This window comes from Coenobita brevimanus, chromosome 79, assembly GCF_032717465.1.
Source record: "Coenobita brevimanus isolate Jiangsu-jjx chromosome 79, ASM3271746v2, whole genome shotgun sequence".
Lineage (NCBI taxonomy): Eukaryota > Metazoa > Arthropoda > Malacostraca > Decapoda > Coenobitidae > Coenobita > Coenobita brevimanus.
This window is the reverse complement of record NC_137032.1, coordinates 33,890,045-33,916,427: the sequence shown is the minus strand read 5'-3', so window position 1 is coordinate 33,916,427 and position 26,383 is coordinate 33,890,045. Positions and strand designations below refer to the sequence as shown.

At 40.9% G+C, this 26,383-nt stretch overlaps 2 protein-coding genes across 2 annotated transcripts; both read right to left on the bottom strand.

The window, feature by feature from the left end:
• Positions 1-2,847: 2,847 nt before the first annotated feature.
• On the bottom strand, positions 2,848-11,617 carry LOC145409094 (uncharacterized). Its single transcript, XM_080279638.1, has 9 exons — positions 11,557-11,617; positions 10,983-11,192; positions 10,404-10,485; positions 9,118-9,292; positions 7,463-8,750; positions 7,063-7,277; positions 6,104-6,331; positions 5,370-5,518; positions 2,848-3,109 (listed from the first exon to the last, which is right to left on the bottom strand). Exons 1-9 carry the CDS (start codon positions 11,615-11,617, stop codon positions 2,848-2,850), a joined length of 2,670 nt encoding a protein of 889 aa, XP_080135764.1.
• An 11,237-nt stretch (positions 11,618-22,854) lies between these two features.
• LOC145409093 (phospholipase A and acyltransferase 3-like) lies at positions 22,855-25,891 on the bottom strand. Its single transcript, XM_080279637.1, has 4 exons — positions 25,877-25,891; positions 25,010-25,118; positions 23,545-23,813; positions 22,855-22,959 (listed from the first exon to the last, which is right to left on the bottom strand). Exons 1-4 carry the CDS (start codon positions 25,889-25,891, stop codon positions 22,855-22,857), a joined length of 498 nt encoding a protein of 165 aa, XP_080135763.1.
• Positions 25,892-26,383: the final 492 nt, after the last annotated feature.

Below are 26,383 nucleotides of genomic sequence, written 5' to 3'. Positions count from 1 at the left end.
GTATTTCTAGGTGATTTTATTCAGTTTAAAGGGATCATTTGTAATGAAGAGGCTAGAAACAGACTCTGTTAACCTCATCGTTACCCAGGATCTCCTCCCAACTTGAATAAAAATGCCTGTAGACTGAGAGAATATAATGTAAATAATATTCTTGGGTAGGAGAGGCTAACCACCTCATTCTAATTACATACTTATTATTTTATTCTTGTGTCCATTAGATGATTTTATTAAGCTTAGGATGGACTTTTCAAACTGTGGGAGTCAGATTTAGCCTTTGTTAATCCATTAATTTGAGTCTTTTCCTACATTGAATAAAATCAAGAGGAATAACTGCCTCCACTTATAATTATTATAGAGGATGGCGTGTTGGAGGTCTGTGACACCAGGGTATTTGTTTATGCCTCACGTCTGTTGTGTTGAAAGAACCTCGTTGTGGTGGTCAGACTAAAGTGGATGAAAGACCTAAGCAAATACACAGGTGCTATGTAAGGCTTCCAACACACCATCCCCTATAGCACTCATAGGAGGTGAGTGTACCAAGAATATAATATGAAAACACATCATGGAATGAAAGGGGTTAAAGTTCCACTGCTGCCTATGATGTTTATTTCCCAGTTTCCCCAGTTTACAGTACAGTACCATATGTGTGAAAAAAGTTGTAATATTATGGAACACATTACCAACATATAACAAGAACTTATTGTATCGTTATTGATTGCAGTAAGTATTGTCTGTTCTCACTCATCAGCCCGGGATGTATGTTTGCACCTCGCTTTGAACATCTTTAGTTGGCAGCATCTTTTAGTATTTTATTCTGCTAACTCCAGGTGGTTTTACTTGACTTAGAAAAGCCCCCTTGTATTGACAGGATTGCCAGTGCTGTATAGTACAGTCTCTCCCGGTCAGAAAAGTAGATCATCAGGAGATCGGAAAAAGAAAATTGAAAAGACATCCCTGTGCTGAAGAGGTTATAACTATTTTATATTTTTTTTAAGAATTGTCTCATAGTGTCACTTTTGTTACAATTTTTTTCAGAATTTCTTAGAAATTTGGGGGGTGCACCTTGTACATAGTCTTCATATAAGTAATAGCTTGCCATATGCAGTACATAGCTGATGATGATTTTGGGGAACCAAAGTCTTCTGTTAGCCAACAGTCTGATGCAGATGTATTTTATCACAAGTTTGCAATATATTAGACTCTCTCTCAGTGACAGACATATATATCCATTTGCTTTCCATGAGTGAGGTTTTATAATAAAATCCACCAGGAAAAAAGTTGTTTAGGGATTAAAGCTCTCAATCCTGTGCCCCATGAGGGTTTATATCCGAGGGGTAGTTGGGATTTATTGCTCACGGAATATCCACTCGGGCAAGCATCTGGTCACTCGCCTTAAATGTTTGAACTAAGTAGCATAGTTCTGGGCCTGTGTAATTCAGGGGCAGTAAATGATTATATGAGAAAATAGAATAGAGATAAGTCAGACATTTGTTTGGTATCTCAAGAATACTTAAATGTATCACAATATCACCAGATTTATTGTGGGTTTTCATGGCTGACAATACTTTCTTTACATTCCCTCCCAGCCATCTAAGTTACAGATCTGCATTCATATTTATTACAAACAGGAAAGAACCAAACAGTTTTTTCTTTCTTAACTCTTTCAGTACGTTGATTTTTTTACTTTATTCATCTTGCTACAAGTTATTAATTTCTTCGTTTTTTAGGGAGAACTTTCTTATTGATGGAATCAGTGAAGATAGATATATAAATAATGGAAGTGTAATGGAAATAGTTAATGGAGATGGTTATTGTTGGCAGTTTCTCTCCTCTTCTTTATGAGAGTTCTTTCCAAAATTTCATTACAAGAGGTTTGGGCTCGGCTGAATTGATCATTTAGTGGTAAAAAAAAAATAATTAAAACTGCATCATCGTACTGAGAGAGTTAAGAGTGCTTAGGTAGATAGGCTTGTGTTACAGTTAGTACGAAGCACACCCAGAAAGGCACAACATCGTGTGTACTAGAAGCCATATTCCTGTAGTTACTAGTGCAGAGTTGTACAGTTTGTTACGAGTGTTTTATTAAAAGTGGTGCTGATACAGGTGTATCCTTAACACCTTCAGTCATTAAGGGACAGTTACGTATGTTAACTCCATTGATCCCTCTCCCTGATTCGTAGAGAAGTTATAACTCATAGAACAGTTGACGTGTGTAATAGTTATAAAGTTCCATATAACCAAGTCTTGCCCAGCATTACACACAAGTTGATTTATTGCTATATCCTTTCCTTCCCACTCCTTTGTACAAATTACGTTCAGAAATTTTAGGGCTTGCCTTAACCTTTGTAGTCTTTATAGCATCTCTACTGGTCAAAGACATCTGTCATTCTGGGTTTCACATCGACTTCGAGATTTGGGCTTGCTAACATTTACACACAGTTATGTTATTACCGGTACCCTCTTCCATAATCAGATACAGGTACACTTTATTTTCATTATGGGTTTCACTCTTTACAATCAGAAATTGGAGGACTTACCTACACCTCTACGGTCTTTGTTGTACTCTCATTTGTTTCACAAATGAACTACAGCACCATTATTAAAACTGACCATAATTTTTGATGATCATCAATGGCAACTTGTAACTGTTCGATATGACCAGCTTGCATCACACAGTATAGAATACACTGTTGTCAGCAGTGACAGAAAAGTCAGATGTGTTCTATCATCATAATGCACTTCAAAAATATAAAAGAAGGGATCTTGTTCACACCTTTATGCTTTTTAACGTATTACAACCCTCAGAAATTTGGGCTTATTCCTTTGCGATCTCTGTTAGTATTGCCACTACCCAAACAAATACGACCAATAGATTAAGTTGAAGACCAAGCATACAACTGCAACTGTGACCTTGGTGGCCATAAGAATCCAGTGACTATCCCTGTTGGCATTTGAATTCCCACAAGATATGATACATGTTGCGTTTGCAGTGTGCCTCTTCATCCCGTGTTCCTTAGCTTCCTTAGGCTTTCTCCATGCCTGGGTCGTTTGATCCACAATCTTGATGCTTCCTTTGGTCTTTGCACCATTCCATGGGTGAGTTGGGTTCCTGAGGTTGTATTCAGATGTTAACCTCCTCAATCATTAGATGTATTTTTCAGTTCATTCTTCCTGTCTCCCACCCTACCCCCCAAAAGCAGGATGGTGGACTGCAGAAGAACGACTTTAGCCTGCAGTCCACTGGATTTACATTTAGATGAGCCTGGGGCCACAAAACAGCTTCCTCATGCAGCATACATATTATTAGATGTCTGTGCATGTCTATAAGGAGCAGCTCTGACCATCTGTTTCTCACCAGCAATTTTCAGAAATAAAATGCTTCACACCCATAGACTTTTGTGGCTAAGCTACACCAGTGGCGGGCTTAGCCCCCCCAAATCAAGGACTCAGCCCCAAAAAAATTGCAGCCCCCCAAAATAATAATAATAAAAATCACCAGCTTACATAGTATGCTTGCAGCTCGGCATTGACCCACCTAGCTTTCCCCCAACCCCCTACCGCCAATCCACTTTTATTCGTGCATCCATATTAGTTTAATACAATATTATTTATAGCTATATGATGTGATTAGTTATTCACAATTTACGTAAACCTATGACTCAAATAATAATAGTTATAATATATTAGTTTCCCATATACTTTTTCCAAGCTTGGTTTTCTTTGAAATATATTTATTGCACAAAGAAATCAAGATTGTATTACATTTATCAGACTTATTATATATTTACAATATATAATATGGTATACCTGTATATTAATCACGGAGCTTTAAAATTGGATTATGCAGTCTAAAATATCTGATCTATGCAATTTTTCACAAATTTGAATGTTCAGAGTATCGGAACGCGGCAAGTCGGAATGTTTGTTTACATTGAGAAGTGTCTGTGAACTGTGGCTAAATCCTGTGTTGTTTTCGGCTTTATTTGAATGTATTGGTTTCAGTGGCTGTATAGACGTTACTACGTTCCGGTATATTGCTAGCCACCTCACTGTACCTGTTCATTTTCGTTTTTACAGGTATGAGATCTAGCCTATACTCTGTACAAAGAGTCAGCAGTACTTAGTTGGTTCAGTCGACACCCCACTGTCAGAACTGAATGTCATTTCCCTTTTATAGGCTATTCTACAATAATACATTTGCGGATATCAGCCAGCAGCCACTCAAGTGATGAAAAGGTCATCTAAAAATCCTCAGGGACAGGGTGACATAAGGAAATTCTTTCGCACCCGCACCTCCAAAGATGACTCAGATGAGTGCCAAGAAAAAGTGGCTGTTGTTGGAAATGAGGTGCCAGAAGCAACCCCAGATAACCCCAAAGCTGAACCCATTCAGACATGTGTAAGTAGCCCTATATCAAACTATTTCAGTAGTCATTTTATGAAGCTTAGGCCAGGATTTTTTTTATTTATTTTTAAATTGGCTAGGCCTAGGCTATTTCTCATTGTTGCAAATATTTTGTCCTAAACATACAGAGTGGGAAAGTAGGCTAAAACTCTCTCTCTCTCTCTCTCTCTCTCTCTCTCTCTCTCTCTCTTTCTCTCTCATCTATAGGCCTCAAAAATGCCCCTAAAACTGCTCAATTTCCGAAAAATTTTCCGGGGGGCTTACAGCGCCTCCCACCCGTACCCCCCAGCTGCATAGGCTCGCTTCGCTCGCCCCCCCCCTTCTACCTACACCAGGGCTACAGCCCCTCCAAAATCTGACCCCTGGTGACGCCACTGAGCTACACACACCACACCTTATCATCCTCACATCACACCACACTCACTCTTCCACACCACACCACACACACCCTCTCACAGTGCATCACACGCTCACCCTCTCACACCACACCACAAAATCATTCTCCCATACTGCAACACACACACACACACACACACACACACACACACACACACACACACACACACACTCACCCTCCCTCTGTTTTAATCCTCAGAACAAAAGACGTTTACCTGATAAGAATAAAATCGTATTTTAGCCAAAAAACTCATCCACACTCGTTTTACTCCAACTTGGCCTATAATTGTCTTCTCCTTGAATGCTGCACCATAACAATAGATTAGAACTAGAATATGATACTAGTCACGAGGAAGTACTATGGAAAGGATGTAGAGCCGACTAGTAATGTTTTCCTGTCACTATGCTACGTGGGTCAAGCAGCAAAAGAACGAAAATGAAAGTCAGGTTAAGGTGAAAGGAGTATAGCACATTTTTAACTTACTTTACCTATCCTAACTTACTGGCCTAACATGAAAAACAGTATAGCACTTTTTTACATCTTAACTGACCTACTTTAGAGACTGACCTGGCCAGACCCGACTCCCAGCGACCTCGATTGACCACATCATCAACGACCACGTGGAAAATGATGGTGAGGAAGGTGATACCGATGCAAAATATTAGCCACACGTCCACCATTTTAAAGTAGGACGTCTTGGGCAGCGTGGAGGATACCTGAGAGAGAGAGAGAGAGAGACGTTAAATACAGCCTTGTTTCTTACATAACAATACTTCGCTGGTGATATAAATGAGACAGACAGACATGCTTACAGTGAATTACTTATCAAAATGCCTCAGTAATCACCAACTGCATATTGAGAGAGAGAGAGGGAAAGTAGTTCCTTAATAACTGTCTCTATATGAAGCATGCAGACAGACATGATCAAAAAGGAATTACGTATGAAAACATTGCAGTAATCACCAGCTTGCATGTTAAGAGAGAGAGACCCACAAAGCCACTCACATCTACACAAAAACACCAGCCTCATGCAAGAATAATGTAACAATCATCAACCAGATGATAGAAAAAAGGCACACACACACACACACACACACACACACACACACACACACACACACACACACACACACACACACACACACACCAAATTACCCTAAAAAATAAAGTAGCAATGACCAACTGCACGATAGAGAACACACACACACACATACACACAGATACACACACACACACACACACACACACACACATACACACACACACACATACACACACACACACACACACATACAAATTACCTGTGAAAATAACGTAGCAATGACCAGCTGGACGGTAAGCGCTGACATCATCCTGACGTCAAAAATATCAGCCCTGAAGAAGAGGGTGACGTAGCTGACAATAAGGAGGACGAGGCTGGGGAGGTAAATGTTCAGGATCGCGTACCCATATCGGCGCTTGAGTGGGATTCGAACCCTTGCCTCGCTGTAGGATCCTGCGTCGCCGTAGATTAGCGTTAAATCCCCTATCTGTGAGAGAGAGAGAGAGAGAGGGAAAGGGGGGATTTGTGTTATTTTTCGTTTATTTTTTTCCGTATATGTTTGTGTAAATGTCTGTCTGTCGAACTTCCCTTCTGTCTGTCTGTCTGCACATCCTTGAGTCATTATAAAGAGTATTTTCTCTCTCTCTCTCTCTCTCTCTCTCTCTCTCTCTCTCTCTCTCTCTCTCTCTCTCTCTCTGCATGTATGTGCGCATGTACTGTCTGTATGAACGTCTGTCTTGCTAAACGTCTGTCTGTCTGTCTGTCTGTATTTACGATGCTTTACATATTTCATTCTTGTTATCGTCAACTTCTTAATGGCCTTCATTGTCGACGTGTCAGATGCAATATTTATCAGTCTCATCCACTCTACACAATTTCTTTCCTAATACTTCTCTTCTTCTCTCTCTTCTCCTCCTCCTACTATTACCACCACTGCTACTACTACTACTATTACTTCTACTACTACTATTCATTCTATAACTAATACTAATACTATTCTCCATCCTACCTATCACCGCTCATGTTACAACCAACTGAAAGACACACAAACACATACAACTTCCAATATCCATCCCACTAAAGCCACAACAACAGAAATGAAACACACACACACACACACACACACACACACACACACACACACACACACACACACACACACACACACACACACACACACACACACACACACACACACACACACACACACACACACACCTCATATTCCACCAAAAGAGTGCTGGCAGAATAGACGACAGATGATGAAGCTGAATCGAAGACAATGAACGATCTAGTAGCAGAGGTGAGTCGCAGGTGCATAAAACATTCCTGGGCATCGAACGGGTACATCCCCAGGTCGAGATCGCAGAGGAAGACCGTACCGTACTTTCTACTGATTTGAATGGGGTTGTCTCGGCCTGGGAACTGTTCCACTGTGGGCGAGAGATAGATATACAGAGTAGATATAGATATGCGCATATAGATAGGTGGGTCGATATAGATACGCGTATATAGATAGGTAAGATTGATGGACGGGTATATGAACAGAGGTAAATTGATAGCGGATATTTATATTGATAGCTATAGGTAGATGAGAGAGAGAGACATTTAATCTTACCCTCATAAGGAACAGCATCATCCCTGCCAACAGCATCATCTAGTCGTTCTATATGCATCGTCGTATCATCATCAATAAGAGTATGTTCACTCGTAATCACATTTATAAACCCGACTTCAGGCGCCCAGAGCTTGGTCATGGTGCTGGGGGGGAGAATATTCAAAGTCGAGTTAACTTTGAGGTTTTGGTACAGTAAGCGACCGTCCACCCACGTCAGGTCCAGTAAATACGAGACTTCCATGGTCATATCGATGGTCTTCACGTTCAAGGCTTCGATGTGGATGGAAAGCGTGATGGGTAGGCTCTTCTCATCGTTGTACCCGTGTCTAGGCGGGAGGTGCTTCTGGTAGCCGTCGGGAAAGGCGACTAAATGGCAGTCCACCTCGTCGCTCAGGTCGCGGCAGTCGTATTTGAGGTCACAGCGCTGCGGCAGAGGGATACAGGAAGCATCGTCGCAGGTGAAGTGGTCTGGGGGGCAAGGGGAAAGGAGCAGCTCTCTCAGTCCGCCTGGCTTCTGTCCACAAACGGGGCGCTCTAGTCTCCACCATCGCCTCCCCATTGGAAAGTTCGGCTTTGTTTCCTGCATGTAGGCGATGGTGAAATTCTTGACCACGTTCACCCAGACCCATTCACCTTCCTGCTTAGTGATGTGGAAAGCGCCATAACCTATTAAAGTCAGCTCGTCCTCTCGCGGCTGGAATGCGGTGAAGAAGACATTGCGAACTTCATCTTCACATGTCCCCAGGAAGGAAAATCTCTGCTGCTCTGAGATGGTGCACACGACGCATCTGGAGTTCGATTTGCAGTCCACATCAGAGACCCCATAGCTAACCACGGAGCCACAATTTTCGTATTGCAAACCGTTTGGCTCTTGCGGTGCCCATGCGATCTGACCATCGACGGGCGTGTTGCCGATCCTCCAGACTCCCTCTTCCTCCTCGTCAGTCAGGGCCGTCCAGAAGTCCGTGTAGCAGCTGTCATTGGCGGGAAAGATGGCCTGGGATACATTCAGCATATCCCAAACCACTCCCATGTCCGTTCCAGTGGGTAGGTGGGATCCAAGGGCCTGGCAGAGGTACATAGCCGTCGTGTGAGGCAGCTGGGGGAACCAGAAGTAACTCGGCCCTCTCTCCTGCTGACAGAAAGCCGAGAGGGGGATGTCATGACTGGTGATGTTTTGTAACGTCCACCCCACATCCCAGGACACGTAGTTGCCTTGGAGATCCACCTCACACGACGCAATGCTCCTCACCTCGTCCTCCGTCAGCGCTCTATCCCATACGTTTACCTGCATCGGGATTTTGAGACGAGGTAATTAATTCTAAAGTCGAAATATGTCAAATTATGTTCACTTTTACGTTATTTATGTTAAGTATGGCGATCGTAAAAATGCATACAAGGCATAAAAGAAAATATGATGATGAAATTGGCTAAATAAATCGCCAAGGAAAAGGTATTGAAACGCTTCCCAATCCGAAAAATATATAAGAGGCTCTGAAGAATGAAAACTACGTAACACCTCTTCCTCAGCTATTTATTTTGGATTTTACACCTTTTAAATCCCCCACCGAAGGTCTACAATCCCTCCACTAAAGCTCTACAGTATAATCCCGCCACCAAAGCTCTACGGCCTTAAAGCTCTACAGTGCTCCCACCTGGCTTAGATCTCCACTGAAGCTCCTCTCCTTCTTGCTCCCTTGACCCAGCTTCACCTTGCTTCCGGCCATGGTGCTGCGGACGTCGTAGAGCTGCGTGGCGCTGAGCTCACCGTCCACGTAGGTGTTGATCAGGTGGTGCAGGTGGTCGTAGGTGAAGCATAGGTGGTGCCAGCTGTGTGGGGGGGGTGCAGGGGACTAGAAACATACATCCGTACATACATACATGCCTGAATACATACATACATACGTACATACATACCTGAATATATTCATACATACATACATAGGTACGTACATACATACATACATACCTGAATACATACATACACACATACATTCATACACACCTGAATACATACATACATACATACATTCATACACACCTGAATACATACATACGCACATACATACTTGCATACATACAACCATATATACACACATTTATTCATCTATTTATTTATTCAGTTATTTTCCTACCCTGACGTATGGAAGCGAGGCGTGGACCTTGCAAGAGGGGAACAAGTCAAGAGTGAGAGCAGTGGAAATGAGTTACTTGAGAGGAGCATGTGGAGTGACGTGGAGGGACAGGTTGACGAATGAAGAAGTGAAGGAACGTTGTAGGGTAGATGTGGATGTGGTTGAAAAGATTAGGAGAAATACACTGAGGTGGTTTGGACATGTGGAGAGAATGGAGAATGAAAGACTGACTAAGAGGGTGTATATAGGTGAGGTGGAGGGAGGGAGAGGGAGGGGTAGACCGAGGATGAGGTGGAGGGATGGAGTTGAGAGGTATATGAGGGAGGGGGGGGTGAGTTGGGAGGAGGGGAGTCAAAAGGTGGGTGACAGAGTGACTTGGAGGCGTTTTGTCTGCGGCCACCCTTTGCGGGATTAGGGCGTCGGGCTATAGATAGATAGATAGATATTTTCCTATCCTTTTTGCCCAGCCTCAGTCGCCCCTGAGTCGCATTACGTGAGAGAGATATCCCAGCCAACCCTCAGATGTAAACCCTGGCAGGCTCTATTCGGCTGAGACGCCTGAATATACTTGACCACAGGGCGTCATTTGATTATATGGTTACCACCCAGCGTAGTAAATGGTTTCCTTGGTGGCGGGGAATATTTGCCCTGTGGGGGTGTGGGGGGGGTGTTTGTAAATCATTCTCTCTCTCTCTCTCTCTCTCTCTCTCTCTCTCTCTCTCTCTCTCTCACACACACACACACACACACACACACACACACACACACACACACACACACACACACACACACACACACACACTCACCGATACACCCACAGTTTCTCTCGCAATATCTGAAAATTCCAATTGCGAGCGAAAACAGGCCTTACGCGCTCCACCCATAGGTCTGAAAATTGAAAGAAAGCAGTGTTAGCCTTCTCATGGTAGGAAGAAGTCTGTATTTTGTGTTCTAGCTAAAAGGTTTATTATTATTATTATTATTATTATTATTATTATTATTATTATTATTACAACAACAACAACAACTACTACTACTACTACTATTATTATTATTATTATTATTTGTCTGCGGCCACCCTTTGCGGGATTAGGGCGTCGGGCTATAGATAGATAGATAGATTATTATTATTATTATTATAGCTAGGAGTGAGTCATAGGAGCCTGAGTGTCTTAATGCTAGTTCCACCACCTCTCTCTCTCTCTCTCTCTCTCTCTCTCTCTCTCTCTCTCTCTCTCTCTCTCTCTCTCTCTCTCTCTCTTCATTTACTCACTCCTATCATAGCCTTTGCAGTGACACATTATTCCTCTCCTCATCACTCTCTTTAACAACCTCCTCCTCCCCCCCTCTCTCTCTCTCTCTCTCTCTCTCTCTCTCTCTCTCACCTCCCTCCAGAATATGCTCCTCATTCTTCTCATTGGTCAGCATGAAGAAGGTAGCCCAAGCATGCAGGGTGAAGAGGGCGAATCTGGCACAAAGGGAGACAGAGGCAAGATTGATGTCCTCTGAAAGGGAGCCATTGTACCAGGCAAGGGAGTCCAATCTGGCCACACGATCCTCTTGAAATCTAAGGACCAACACGCCCTCGATCCAGCCTGTGGGAGTGGATGGATGGATGGATGGAGAGGGGATAGACTGGAATGAAAGTCTGGAGAGATGGATGGATGGATGGATGGAGAAAGGATAGACTGGAATGAAAGTCTGGAGGAGATGGATGGATGGACGGACGGATGAATGAATGGATGGATAGACGGATGGACGGATGAATGAATGGATGGATAGACGGATGGATGGATGGATTGAAGGGGTGGATATGATGAAGGATTTGCTCTGAAAAATAGACTAACATTATATTCTAGTGTTAATCTACTGTTACAACTCAGCATTCAAGATGGAAGGATGGTTATTTTAGGCCAGGTTAGAGTGAAGAGAGTATAGACGAGTAACCACGTGCCTTACCCTGAAAGATGCACGTGAGGACGAGCAGGGAGGCTAGGGGACGTGCACGGCAGCCCTTCATTACGTGCTCTTTGGAATAAATCACTTGTATTACGTGCTTCTGTAACGAAAATACAAAATATTCCTGTTACGTGCCTCAGTTACGTGGATACAAAATGTTCTTAAGTTACGTGCCTCTAACTACAAAATTCCCGTAAGTTACATGCCTCTGATATGAACCAAATTCTTAAATCACGTGCATCCGAGACGTGGATATAATTCTCTTAAGTTACGTGCTTGTTACGTGAATACTGATTAATCTTAAGTTACGTGCTTCTGTTACGTGAATACTGAATAATCTTAAGTTACGTGCTTGTTACGTGAATACTGAATAATCTTAAGTTACGTGCTTGTTACGTGAATACTGAATAATATTAAGTTACGTGCTTGTTACGTGAATACTGAATAATCTTAAGTTACGTGCTTGTTACGTGAATACTGAATAATATTAAGCTACGTGTTTTTCTGTTACGTGAAAATATAAAAAATACTCATATACAGATAATTACTTTCTTCCAGGTCACACTTTACCCCTAGAATACCACCTGTAGTAGTCAATGTTACATCCCAGTCCCTAATTGTACTTCTGAGTGAACAGGGAGTAGTAGTAGTAGTAGCAGTAGTAGTGGTGGTGGTGGTCGTAGTAGTGGTGATGGTGGTAGTAGTAGTAGTAGCAGTAGCGTAGTTTTAGTAGTAGTACTGTAGTAGTAGTAGTAGTGCAACCCCAGGCTCATCCGAACGTAAACACAGTGCACTACAGACTGAATTTGCCCTCGTCCTGCAAGCCACCATCCTCGTTTACGAGGATAGGAAGCTGAGAGACGCTTGTATACCCGGGCAGTAGAGCCGCTCAGTTATACCAGTACCACCACGTGAAGGCGTCCGTTTTAAGCACCGGGAAGAAACGGGTCCAAGAGGCTGACCAGGAAAAAAAATAAATAAATAATCAAATCTCGGACGCGTACAAACCACACATCAAAATAATAATAATAATAATAATAATAATAATAATAATAAAACTCAGAGGCGCAATATACTCACCCACCCTCCACCGGATCCGCAGACCCACTGACAGAATGATGGGTGTGGCTGTGTTTATATTCTACCTACCGTGAGGGCCTTTGACAGACTCCTAACGATTGCCATTATGTTTCCATGCTATAATGAACACACACCTTTTCTGACTCAACAGAGGCCTTATTTTGTTTTTATTTCCCTTATTGATTTCTTCTTGGTTTTCTTCTTCTTCTTGGTCTTCGTCTTCTTCTTCCTCCTCCTCCTCTTCTTCTTCTCCTTCTCCTCCTATTCTTTTTCTTTTCTTCTTTCTTTATCTCTTCTTCCTGATCTTCTTCCTCCTATTCTTCTTCTTCTTCTTCATTCTTATTATTCTTATTCTTATTATATTTATTATTATTATTATTATTTGTTTTTTATATTATTATTACTATTATTATTATTATTATCATTATTATTATTATTAATATTATTATTATTATTATTTTATTATTATTATTATTATCATTATTATTATTATTATTATTATTATTATTATGGTACCATGTTCATGATATAGAAATAAAAACTACAGGCCAAATTAGAGTGAAATAAGTAAATAATACGGGAAATGGAGTCGTATTTAGTCGCATAAGGAAACTAGCACTTCGTGACTAGCGTATTGCTGCTTCTGGCGTGTTAATATATCACTTGTATTATCCAATGAAGTGTAAGAAGAAATTGCTAAGGAGGAGGTGTTAAGAATGAAATGTAAGGTGTGGAAGAGGTGTTAAGGCTGAAGTGTTAGGACAAATCGCTAAGGAAGAGGTGTTAAGACTGAAGTGTTAGGATAAATCGCCAAGGAAGAGGTGTTAAGACTGAAGTGTAAGGATAAGTCGCCAAGGAAGGTGTTAAGACTGAAATGTAAGGATAAATCGCTAAGGAAGTGGTGTTAAGACCGAAGTATTAGGACAAATCACTAAGGAAGAGATGTTAAGACTGAAGTGTAAGGATAAATCGCTAAGGAAGTGATGTTAAGACTGAAGTGTAAGGATAAATCGCTAAGGAAGAGGCGTTAAGACTGAGGTGTTAGGATAAATCGCTCACCATCCACTCACTCAATGTAGTGCAACCTTAATGTGCCTCTACAAAGAGTGACAGGCCAAATCGTTTCTCGTAATCCAGAAAACCATTTACTACGTTGGGTGGTAACCATATAACCAGATGACGCCTGGTGGTTTAGTGTATTAAGGCGCTCCGACCACGTGGGTATCCGTAGAGATTTGCATTCGAGGGCTGGCTGAGGCATACTGGTCACATAATGCCACTCAGGGGCGAATGAGGCTGGTCACCCTCGCCTTAAATGCCGGGTCTGAGTAGCTTTGCCCCACGTCCCTACGCTCCTGGAGAAAAAAGTAGAATGGATGATGGATTGATGGCTGGAAAGTTATTTATGCAATCTACACACACATACAGAGAGAGAGAGAGAGAGAGAATGTCATGTCTACCCGCATCCACATTCAATTGTCCATCATACTGGCTCTGTATTTTTTTTTTTCTCTCTTGTAGCGAAGCAATCATTTTTTCTGCTATTATTACTAGGCACCAGTAAATAGCAGTTCAAATAGACCCATTAATCAAGTGTCAAATGGAGTGAAATTGATATAGTTGCGATTCAGAATTCTCGTGGTTCTGAGGGCTCCTGGTATTGGCAGTTCTCCGGTATTGCTGCGTTATGTATCATTCAGGGACTTTTTTTCTGCTATTAGTGTCAGATTTATTCCTTCTTCTTCTACTAGAGTGTGACAGGAAGGAATAATCTATCTATCTATCTATTGCCAGACGCCATAATCCCGTAAAGGGTGGCCATTTGACTTTTGAGTTACTTGTTTTACGGGGAGAGGCACTAACCCTCCACCAACCCGCTTGTTGACACGTAGGGAGCACGCATGGTTTGGTTATATGGTTACCACCCAGCTTTGTAATTGGTTTCTTGGCTTACAGGAAACCATTTGGCTTGTCACTCAATGTAAAGCCACTTGTAAAGGAACGAAAAGCAATAAGACGTGACAGGAAAGATGGGAGAAATAGGAAGAGAGGAGGGCAGGCACAGAAAAAGAATGATAAAGGCCAAGGAAGAAGTAGGCAGCACTACATCAAGTGAGTGGACGATGGTCGCCACCACCTTCTGAAAAAAGCCCTCAAACTGTCAAAGGAATGCGATTGATAATTTTGGCGGTTCAGAGGACGTTCAAAATTTATCATTATGCGGAACTGCTATGTTGTGTGTCATTCGGGGATCTCTCTCTCTCTCTCTCTCTCTCTCTCTCAGTGCTATAGAAAACTGTCAAATCACAAGTTACAGAGGTTTGCCGAACTCTTTGCCTTTCTGATTTCTGTATTTGCGGTCTGAGCCATGAAACGCACAAAGATGTATTATATAAGATGTGGGGGCTCCTTTGAGAGAGAGAGAGGGGGGGGGAGGGAATTAGAGACTGACGAGGAGAGGAAGAATGCGTCACTGCAAAAACTATCACAGGAGTGCATAAATGAGAGAGAGAGAGAGGGGGGGGGATTAGAGACTGATGAGGAGAGGAAGAATGCGTCACTGCAAAAACTATCACAGGCGTGAATAAGTGATGAGAGAGAGAGAGAGAGAGAGAGAGAGAGAGAGAGAGTAATCTATACAATAATGAATGTAGGAAAGATAAAGATAAATATAATAAAGAAGCAAAATAAATGATAAGGGAACAATATATGACAACAACAACAATAATAAGAATAATAATAATAATAATAATAATAATAAACAATAACAGTAATACCAATAATAATAATAATAATAATAATAATAATAATAATAATAATAATGATAATGGCAGTAGTAGTAGTAGTAGTAGTAATGGTACAGTGCTACTACTACTACTACCACCACTACTACTACTACTACTACTACTACTACTACAATACTTTAGGCTTGACAAAGATCCCTAACCCCTTTCAACCCAGTGGAAGGCCAGCTGGAGTCAGATCGATTTGACTAGTAACCAAGGAGACGCATTCCCCCCTCATGACAAAGGCAGATCAAACTACACACATCCTGGACACGGCATTCATGTTGGATTTGCCCGGTCCCGTCAGATGAAAAATGGGCGAGATATAACGCTACAGATTTATCTCTCTATCTATCGAGAAAAAAATAGATAAACCGGTACGAGTAAATCACAACACACCAAGCGCTCGTGTGTGTGTGTGTGTGTGTGTCGGGAAAGCTGTTTGCATACGTCACACAACTCTAATTTGCGTGGCAGCTCCAGAGAGAGAGAGAGAGAGAGAGAATCAGTCTGGTAAAGAAAATGAGAGAAGAGATGGTACTGTTGAAGAGAGATATCAGTGAGGTTAGAGAGAGAGAGAGAGAGTAGTCATTTTGAAGGATACATTTGACTAGTAACCAAGGAGACTCATTCCTACCTCGTAACAGTGGATCACTATATCACGCAACCTCAATTTTATATTTCAATTTTGAGAGTGGTTCAGTTCCGCCAGATGAAGAAGGGTCAGAAAAAGGAAAAAAGAGGAAGAGGAAGTAAGAGAGGAAGGGGAAGGAAAAGGAAGAGAATGAAATAGAGGAAGCAAGAGAGGAAGAAAGAGGAAGAGAGAAAGAGAGGAAGAAGAGAAAGACAGGAATAAAGACGAAGAGGAGAGAGAAAGATAGAGAGGAAGAGAGAGAGGAAGGGGAAGAAAGACAGGAAGAACGACGAAGAGGAAGAACGATAGGGGGAAAGAAGAAGAGGAAGAAAGAGAAAGATAGAGAGGAAGAAAAAGAGGAAGGGGAAGAAAGACAGGAAACAAGAGGAAGAGGAAGAAAGAGAGGAAGTAAGAGTGGAAGGGAAGAAAGAGGAGGAGGAGGAAAGGGGAAGGGAAACATTGAGAGGAGGAGAAATTACCATACTCCTTCTACTCTAACTTGGCCTAAAATTGCCGTCTCTCCACCATCAGCGCTGTGAGGTAACAATGGATTAACACTACAACATGGTTAAGATGCATAGTGCGCCAGACGGGGAGAGCGCGGGCATTTTCGAATTCCCAGACCGATTTGTTTCATTCCTTAACTGAACTTTGGGCTTCGATTGGCGGTACTTCAGCCAGCCTCTGTCTCCGTGGCTATAAAATCTGTGTGTGTCGGTTAGTTTCCCCTGCGTCCTCGTTCACTATATACAGTTTAATAATTTGTATATGAACTCGATTTTTGCGTGTTGTTTAATAGAGGAAGATTGTCATTTGGTTTAAGAGTACCCGCCTACGTGACGCCGCTGCGGTCGAGAGGCGTTAATTCCGAGCATTCACGAGCTTCAAGTGAATCCTCAAACCGATGCATTTCACCAAAAACGAGTCTAGCGCTTCGGTAGGCGGTAGGGAAAAGCAGCCTCCTAATGCATCCCTTGTAGTCGTGAGTGGTGGTTGTGTAGGTGTCCTAAACAGTGGAAATTTGATGATACATCCGTTTTAATCGTCAGTTCGTGGGTTTTATCGTCCTGGGTGGGTGAGGAGTGGAAAGTTGTGCTGTAATTCGTGCTGTGGTGTATATCGGATGAAAAATGAAGGCGTGTGAACGCATTTTAAAAAGTGGAAGTTTGACTAAGCGTTCTTATCGTCAGTTAGTGAGTTTTACCTCGTCGGTTGGATGATGTGAAGTGGAAATCTGTGCTAAAATTTTTGGTGATTATATGGGCGGGAAAATGAAGACGTTTGAAGTGTTGAAGTGTGCGAAGTGATGGTGAGTGACATCCAAGGAAGCTAATGTAACTCTGACTTTCCTGGTGACATCATAATATGCTTCAGTAAAATGACATGATTTTACGCTTGCAACTCCCTCACGTTTTTACTTCGATTTTTTGGGGGAGAATTTTCGAACTGAATTGGTTTGGGTATGACCTTTATAGTAACCCTTTTCACTCTAGACATTCATCTTAATGTTGAATAATCGGTCTGGTGACTGCAAGACTTAAATGAAAATAAAACGTCATTGGACTGAAAGGACTAACTGAACGATAAGTAACGTAACATGGTGTGAAGTGATGAAACTCGTGAACATTGTTATCAGATAAGCAGTGAAATATGAAAATTGATCTAGCGATTTGACCCACCCGTACTCTAGTCGGATAAGGGAGCTCCCTAACGCCCCTTCCTAAGCGATTTATTTTGCTTATTACACCTTAACGCCACTTCCTAAGCGATTCATTTTGCTTGTTACACCTTATTACCCTTTTCCGTGTAATGTAAACCCTTCCAATATCGTCATACTCTGCATGAGAGTACAAAAGGATGTTAACCTGCCGAATCCAGAAATAAATCGCTAAGGAAGAGGTGCTAGGGAGAGTACTGATGAATGAGGTGAAATTAGCGTGTTTTTAACTAAGTGATCAAGGTAATTACATTTTTTATAGAAATTAGAGATAATGATAATAATATTGATAGTTAATGAAAGAAATTGATAAGTGATGAAATTATGAAAAAACAATGATTGAAAAATTGATAGAATGGAAAAATTGACTGAAAAATTGATAGATTGGAAATTTGATTGACTGAAAAACTGATAGATGGAAAAAATAGATTGGAAAATTGACAGACTGAAAAACTGATAGATTGAAAAATTGATTGAAAAATTGACAGACTGAAAAACTGATAGACTGAAAAATTGATTGAAAAAATGAGATTGAAAAATTGATTGATTGATAAATTGAAAAATTGAGACGAAAACTGATAGATGGAAAAATTGATAGATCGAAATATTGATTGATGGAAAAATAATAGATTGGAAAATTGATTGATGGAAAAATAGATTGAAAAACTGATACATTGAAAAAATAGATTGAAAAATTGAGGTTGAAAAAATAGATAGGTTGAAAAATTGATAGATTGGAAAATTGATAGATTGAAAAATTTATAGGTTGAAAAAATAGATTGGAAAATTGATAAACAGAAAAAATAGATTGAAAAATTGATTAATTGAAAAATTGATAGATTGAAAAATTGATATTGATTAGTAGTGAAAATGTAGAAAAATAGTAATAGTGATGAAAAAGATGTGATGAAATTGAAAAGGTGATGAAAATAAGTAAAAAAAATCATAAAGTAAAAATAGTGATGAAAGTGATGAGTGATGAACATTGTGATGAATCAGATAGTGATGAGTGATGAAAATTGTGATGAAGCAAATAGTGATGAGTGATGAAAATTGTGATGAAGCAAATAGTGATGAGTGATGAAAATTGTGATGAAGCAAATAGTGATGAGTGATGAACATTGTGATGAAGCAAATAGTGATGAGTGATGAAAATTGTGATGAAGCAAATAGTGATGAGTGATGAACATTGTGATGAAGCAAATAGTGATGAGTGATGAAAATTGTGATGAAGCAAATAGTGATGAGTGATGAAAATTGTGATGAAGCAAATAGTGATGAGTGATGAAAATTGTGATGAAGCAAATAGTGATGAGTGATGAAAATTGTGATGAAGCAAATAGTGATGAGTGATGAAAATTGTGATGAAGCAAATAGTGATGAGTGATGAAAATTGTGATGAAGCAAATAGTGATGAGTGATGAAAATTGTGATGAAGCAAATAGTGATGAGTGATGACAGTTGTGTGATGAAGCAAATAGTGAGTGATGAAAATTGTGATGAAGCAAATAGTGATGAGTGATGAAAATTGTGATGAAGCAAATGGTGATGAGTGATGAAAATTGTGATGAAGCAAATAGTGATGAATACAGTAATTTAAAAATCCTTATGTAAACAATTAAGTGATGATATTGATAACGTGATGAAAATTATGTGATGAAGTAGATGTAGTGATGACATTGATGAGTGATGACAGTGATGAGGTGATATGAATAAATAATCCCAATGAATTAAATGAAGTGATGAAAAGTGATGAGTGATGAAAATTGTGATGAATATGAAGTGATGAAATAGCGATAATAATAATAATAATAGTGATGATAATAATACAGCAATAATAATAATAATAATAATAATAATAATAAGTGGCTGAGTGAATGGTGAAAATATATGAAAATTATATATATAGAAAAAAACGAAAGTACAGGAAAATAATTTTGGTTCCGGCGAAGGAGAGACCAGCTGGGGACGAGAATGCAGCAGGTGGGTGAGAAGCTGTATATCCTTTCAGTGGCACTTCTTCGTGACTAGCATCATAATCTAGTGTTAATCTATTGTTACAACTCAGTATTCAAAATGGAGAGATGGTAATTTTAGGCCAAGTTTGATTAAAAAGAGGTTAGATGCAAAAATAACAGATTATACTGACTCTTCATCGTTTCCATAGCACTTCTTCGTGACTAGCATCATATTTTAGTGTTAATCTATTGTTACAACTCAGTATTGCAGATGGAAAGTTGGTAATTTTGGGCCAGGTTTGAGTAAAAAGAGTATAGGAACACCAGTGGCGGAGAAAAGGTTGCTTGACAGTGTGTGAATAAAGTAGATTTCGCTAAGTAAAGGGTAGTCCATATATAACGCTACACATCTACTCCACTGGGCCCACCTACGCCCACACCAGCAGACAGCGTTATCAGTGTCTATCCTGCATCATTTATTCATTTCCTACTCCCACTGCCACACCCACGCCCACACCAGCAGACTGAACCGTCCTCGCAATACATAAACACGTGAATATCCAGTGCGGCGCTATTTAAGGACTATCCTGTATAATACCCAATGAATTTATATTATTTTCTCTCGTTTCAGATGGTGACGAGATGGAGGGGTAAGTGTTGAAATTAGTGTTGTTGATTAAAGAAAGTCTTGTTGATTTAAGATAGTTTCATTCATTCATTCATCCATTGCCAGACGCCATGTATCCCAGACGGGGTGGCCAAGGGCTGATTAAAAATAGTGTTGATTAAAGATAGTGTTGGTTAAAGATAGAGTTCTTTAAAGATAGTGATGATTAAAGATAGTGTTGATTAGAGATTGTAGTTGCTTAAGCCTCTTCACTTGCGGGAACGTGTATGGTATGGCTACTACGAGACCAGTTTTAAATGTGTGATCATATTTGTTTTTGTTTTTTACTGTTGTGTTTGGATTTAAATGTCTTTTTTATCGTTCTGCGTTTTACTCTTTTTTACTCCTGTTTACTTTTTTTTTACTTTTTTACTCTTTACTCTTTTTACTCTTTTTTACTCCTTTTTACTCTTTTTTACTCCTTTTTACTCTTTTTTACTCTTTTTACTCTTTTTTACTCCTTTTTACTCTTTTTACTCTTTTTACTCTTTTTTACTCTTTTTACTCTTTTTTACTCCTTTTTACTCTTTTTACTCTTTCTTCTCTTTTTTACCTCTTTTAACTCTACTCCTTTTTACTCTTTTTATTTTACTCTTTCTCTTTTTTACTCTTTTCTCTTTTTTACTACTTTTTACCTTTTATTATTTTTTTTTCCCCTCTTGTTACTGTCATGACCTTTTTAATGTAATCAGATTGTCAGTCAGTCACTCAATCAGTCAGTCCATGATGATGATGAGGAGGAGAAGGTTCGAACAGTAAGCGATTCCTAGCAACCATCACAGAGAACACTTGTAGGGCCAACTATGGTATTGTTACAGTGTTATGATTTCCGTTTTCTTTGAGCCCCTAAATTTTGTCTATTCTGGTGTGGTGAGATTTTTGCGGATTTGTGTGTGTGTGTGTGTGTGTGTGTGTGTGTGTGTGTGTGTGTGTGTCAACTTTTCATAAATCATCTTTCATTAATCAACGCTTATATTCATCTTTAAAATCAATCTTATTTGAATTCCACTATTTTATTATTATTATTATTAATTAATTAATTATTTGTTTTACTCAGTCACGGATTATCTGATTTGGATTTCTCTATCATTTTTTTTCCTCAGTTATATATTTTTTCATGTTTAGGAGAGAGGAGGGGGAGGGGGAGAGAATTGAAACTAATATAACAATAGTAATTCATCTTTATTATGTAATGAACGATTACATAGGAAATCACAGAAAAATACATATTTCCTAAAATATATATATATATTTATTATATGTAGGCTAACCCCTTCATGACTATGACAAATCTATTTTCTTCCATATCCTGTCTATCGTTCTGTCTGTATGAGGCAAGTCCGTCTATTTATTTATTTATTTTTAAGTGTCACAGCCTGCTCTTAAGGCCCAGCAGTCCTCCTTGCATACCGTACACCTCTACATGTCTGACCATCTGTTTATCAATCAGTCAATCATTCAATCACAGAATCCTCTCTCTCTCTCTCTCTCTCTCTCTCTCTCTCTCTCTCTCTCTCTCTCAGCAACCTGATTGTTAAATATCACAAAATAATTAAGGCACTTTCATGCACGAAGGCAGTTTTAATGGAGACCTGGATTAAAATAATAATAATAATAGTAGTAGTAGTAGTAATATAATAATAATAATAATAATAGCACTAGTAGGAGTGTAATGATAATAATAAATAATAACTAACAATAATAAAACTAGTGAAACGAGTTTACCTGCGGCGATGTCGACAGGTCTGTGTGACACCAGGGGGATTTTTTCTCTCTCTCTCCTCAAGGAAAGGAAAAAAATCTGCTATTTTAGAATTCCGAGTGATTTTCTTATACAAAGTTCTCAGCTTGTAAGTTTGAGCTGATTTAACCTGTCAGCTGGTGGGACGGCTGACACGAGAGCTGACTATTAGGCGGTTTAGCGACTTATAAAATCCAAAGTTGGTCAAATTGAAAGTTGGAGTTGATGTGACGTGAGGTGTTGGAAGGCTGTAATGGTTTGGCCGCGGGTTTATGGAGACAGTCTCATGTTTGCGCGTAGGTGATGAAACTCATGGGCTGGTGGAGCTGCCAGACTGGTGAAACTAGGGATGGATATGGCCAAGCAGGTGAAATTACTAGGCTGGTGACTGGCTGGTGAAACGCAAGAGCTGGAGAAACTCTTTGGCTGGTGAAACTGTTGCTGCTGATGATGAAACTGCCAGGCTGGTGAAACTGATTGGTGAAACTTTTAAACTGGTGAAATTCCTTGGCTGGTGATGGCTAGATTCTCTGGCTGGTGAAACTCATTGATTGGTGAAACTAACTGGCCAAACTTAAACTGACAACCCCCCCCCCCTGGCTGCTGAAACTCCCAAAATGTTGAAACTCCCAAACTGAAACAGCTCCCAGTCTGGTGAAACTCATGGCTGAAACTCCCAGCTTGGTATGCTGCTAGGTTCTGCTGGGTGCTGAGGCTACTGCTGCTGCCTTCGTCTGCTGCTGGTGGTGGTGGCCAGCAGAACCCCAGCGGCAGCAGCCACTCCCCCTGCTACTGCTAACCACGTAGATGCTGTTTGTACCTGAAGAAGGGAGCCGGGGTGAGAGAGGAGCGTTGTGTGTGTGTGTGTGTGTGTGTGTGTGTGTGTGTAATTCACGGGATCGGTCAGGATCACGTGATGGTTGTGATCGTCAGCTTTTTACCCTCCCGGAAGGGAGCTGAGAGCTCATATAGTCCAATTTAAGGGCAAGGCTGTGACCTTCACAGATGCACAAACCCATCCCCTTGCTGCAGGGGGACAGTAACCACCCGCTTAGTAAAACTTTTCGTAACCTGAGCAAGGAACGAACCCCCAATCTTACCAGATGGCAGACGAGAACGTTACCACTGACCCAGTGAACGGTGTGTGTGTGTGTGTGTGTGTGTGTGTGTGTGTGTGTGTGTGTGTGTGTGTGTGTGTGTGTGTAATAACACAATAATATTTTATTTAGCCACAGCTGAATATGTCAAGCAAATTCTGGTGTGTGTAGTACGGTTAAAAATAATGAAAGTTTAAGAAAGGAAAGGATAAGAAAAGAGAGGAAAAATACACGACAGTTTCTTTTCTCGCACGTTCACTCACACACCCGATTTGACTAGTAACCAAGGAGATCCACTCATGCCTCACCTGCTGGGATTTCGCTTTGCCATATCGAAGTCCTGTGACAAAGTGCTCGCAATTCTTGGACGTGATGCTGTAGGGGAGCGTCTGGCCCACCTGTATTTCGGCGTTGAGTACAATGTCTTCAACGGGACGCGGTCTGCATTTCCCGTCCATGATGTTGTTGACGCGGTACTCGTTGTTCCCTACTGCCTCCCTCAGCAGCTGCTTCCTCACCACCGCTTTATTACACGTCACAGACATGATGCTTCCCGGCCCGGAGTTCGGCACCTCACCTGCGGATATTACACTTCCATAATTGTCTGTCTATCGCCAGGCGCCGTAATCCCGTAAAGGGTGGCCACAACCAAATCGTCTCCACGTCGCCCTGTCCCCCGCCATTTCACTGCCTTCCTTCCAGCTCACAGCTCCCCTCTCATATACCTATAATCGCCTCCATGTCGCCCTTTCCCCCACCATTTCGCTACCTTACCCCCAGTTCACGCCCCTCTCTCTCATATACCTCTCCACTCCATCCTTCCATCTCATAATTAAGTTTAGAATTTCCTAGTAGATAGGCTTTGAATTTTACGATATTGTGTACAAATGGGAATGATTAAATAATATTATACCGTAGTTAAAATGAGAGTGACCTGTAGTGGCGGCGCACGACTCTGAGGTTGTCATTATCGTATCCTGGCAACCTACCATTCAACAGCAAGGACTATACATTGTGTCTATTATCCTTGTTCAAAAGTGCGTCCGATTTCGTATCATATTATACACGAATCATATTATTATGCACGAATATATTATACACGAATACTATTATGCACGAACATATCATACACGAATCACACACGTATCATAATTATAATACACGCAATCAGACGCTCTTTTGAATGGTAGGTTGCCAGGGTACGATAATAACCTCAGAGTCGTGCGCCGTGACTATAATAGTGAGGATCTGAATTGTATTTTGTAGACAGATGGAATGATTATGGGACGCTGTAGTTATGATGCCTTTTCTATCTACATAAATAGAAAGGTAGATAGATAGACAGATAAAGAGAAACAGATTGATAGATAGATAAATAGATGAATAGGCAGATAGATAGACAGACAAGATGCGTAGATAGGTAGACAAAACTTTATAGTTATAGATGGATAGATAGACTGATAGACATTTAGATAGATATACAGATAGACTGATAGATAAATACTTACTAGGGGGTACGAGATGTTAAACTGATAAAGACAGACAGATAGATATACAGATAGATAGATAGGCAGAGATACTTACTAGGGGGTACGATATGTTAAAATGATAGACAGATAGATATACAGATAGATAGACATACATACTTACTAGGGGGTACGAATGTTAGACTGATAGACAGATAAATAGATATACAGATAGATAGAGATACTAGGGGGTACGAGATGTTAGACTGATAAAGACAGATAGATAGATAGATAGATAGATACTCACTAGGGGGTACCAGATGGACCACATAGCCGTCACCCACGTAAATGGCCCAGTGCTGGTACATGGGACGGAATATCTCAATCAGGTCCCCAGGCTGTGGTTCCGGCTGTCCCTTTTTGCACAAGGGAGGGAAGGGAAAAATATTAAACATATATATATATATATATATATATATATATATATATATATATATATTTCCTATCACCAGACGATTTTATTTAATTTCAGGGCAGATGGCAATTTTGGGCCAGATTAAAATAGACAAACTATAGACGTGAAGTGTGGCAGTGAGGGAAGTGAGGTGTGGTGGTGAAGTGTGGTAAAGTGAGGTGAAGTGTGGTGGTGGTGTTGTGGTAGTGGAGAGGATGTGGTGGTGGTGGGAAAGATGAAGTGTGGTGTTGGTGTGGTGAATGTGGTGTTGAGAGGGACAGGTATTCTAAAAGTGGTGGTGTGTGGTGAAGTGTGGCACTGATGTGTAGTGGTGGGAAGGGTGAAGTGTGGTGAAGTGTGATGTGTGGTAAAGTGAAGTGGTGGTGTGCAGTGTGGTTAAGCGAAGTGGTGAAATGTGAAGTGTGGTCAAGTGAGGTGGTGGTGTGTGGTGGTGGGAAGGGTGAAGTGTAGAGTGTGGTAAAGTGAGGTGGTGGTGGGAAGGGTGAAGTGTGGTAAAGTAAGGTGGTGGTGGGAAGGGTGAAGTGTGGTTAAGTGAGGTGGTGGTGGGAAGGGTGAAGGGTGAAGTGTGGTTAAGTGAGGTGGTGAAGTATGAAGTGTGGTGGTGGGAAGGATGACGTGTGGTAGTGAAATGTGGTGGTGTGGTGAAGTGTGGTGGTGAGAGGGATAATAAATTCTAAAAGCTACTGAACATTCACTTACTCTTCCAGGCGCCATTCTGCCCACTAATTATGTGCTCTTCAGTGTTCTCTCCTGCGTTCTCTGTGTTCTCTCTCTGTTCTCTGCGTTCTCTCCTCTCTCCTTCAGTGTTCTCTCCTGCGTTCTCTCCTCTGTTCTCCTGCGTTCTCTCCTCTTTTCTGTCCTTCAGTGTTTTCTCCTGTGTTCTCCTCAGTGTTCTCTCCTTCAGTTTTGTAAATAAATGTTCTTCCAGTTGTTAAATATCTCTAGTTTTGTAGGTTTGTTCTCCAGTGTTATTAAGGACTCTCCCCTGTTCTTCACCACGACTGTTCTCTCCCTGTTCACGCTTGCTCCTTGCTCACTCTCTCACTTTCTCATACGGACTGCAGCAAGAGTAGAAAGAGGGGGTAGGCGTGATAGGAAGAAGTTATATACTGAGGCATCGGAACGTTTCGGTAGGGGGGTAGAGAGAGTGGGTGGGGTGGGGTGGGGGGTGAGGCGGGGAGAGAGAGAGAGAGAGAGAGAGAGAGA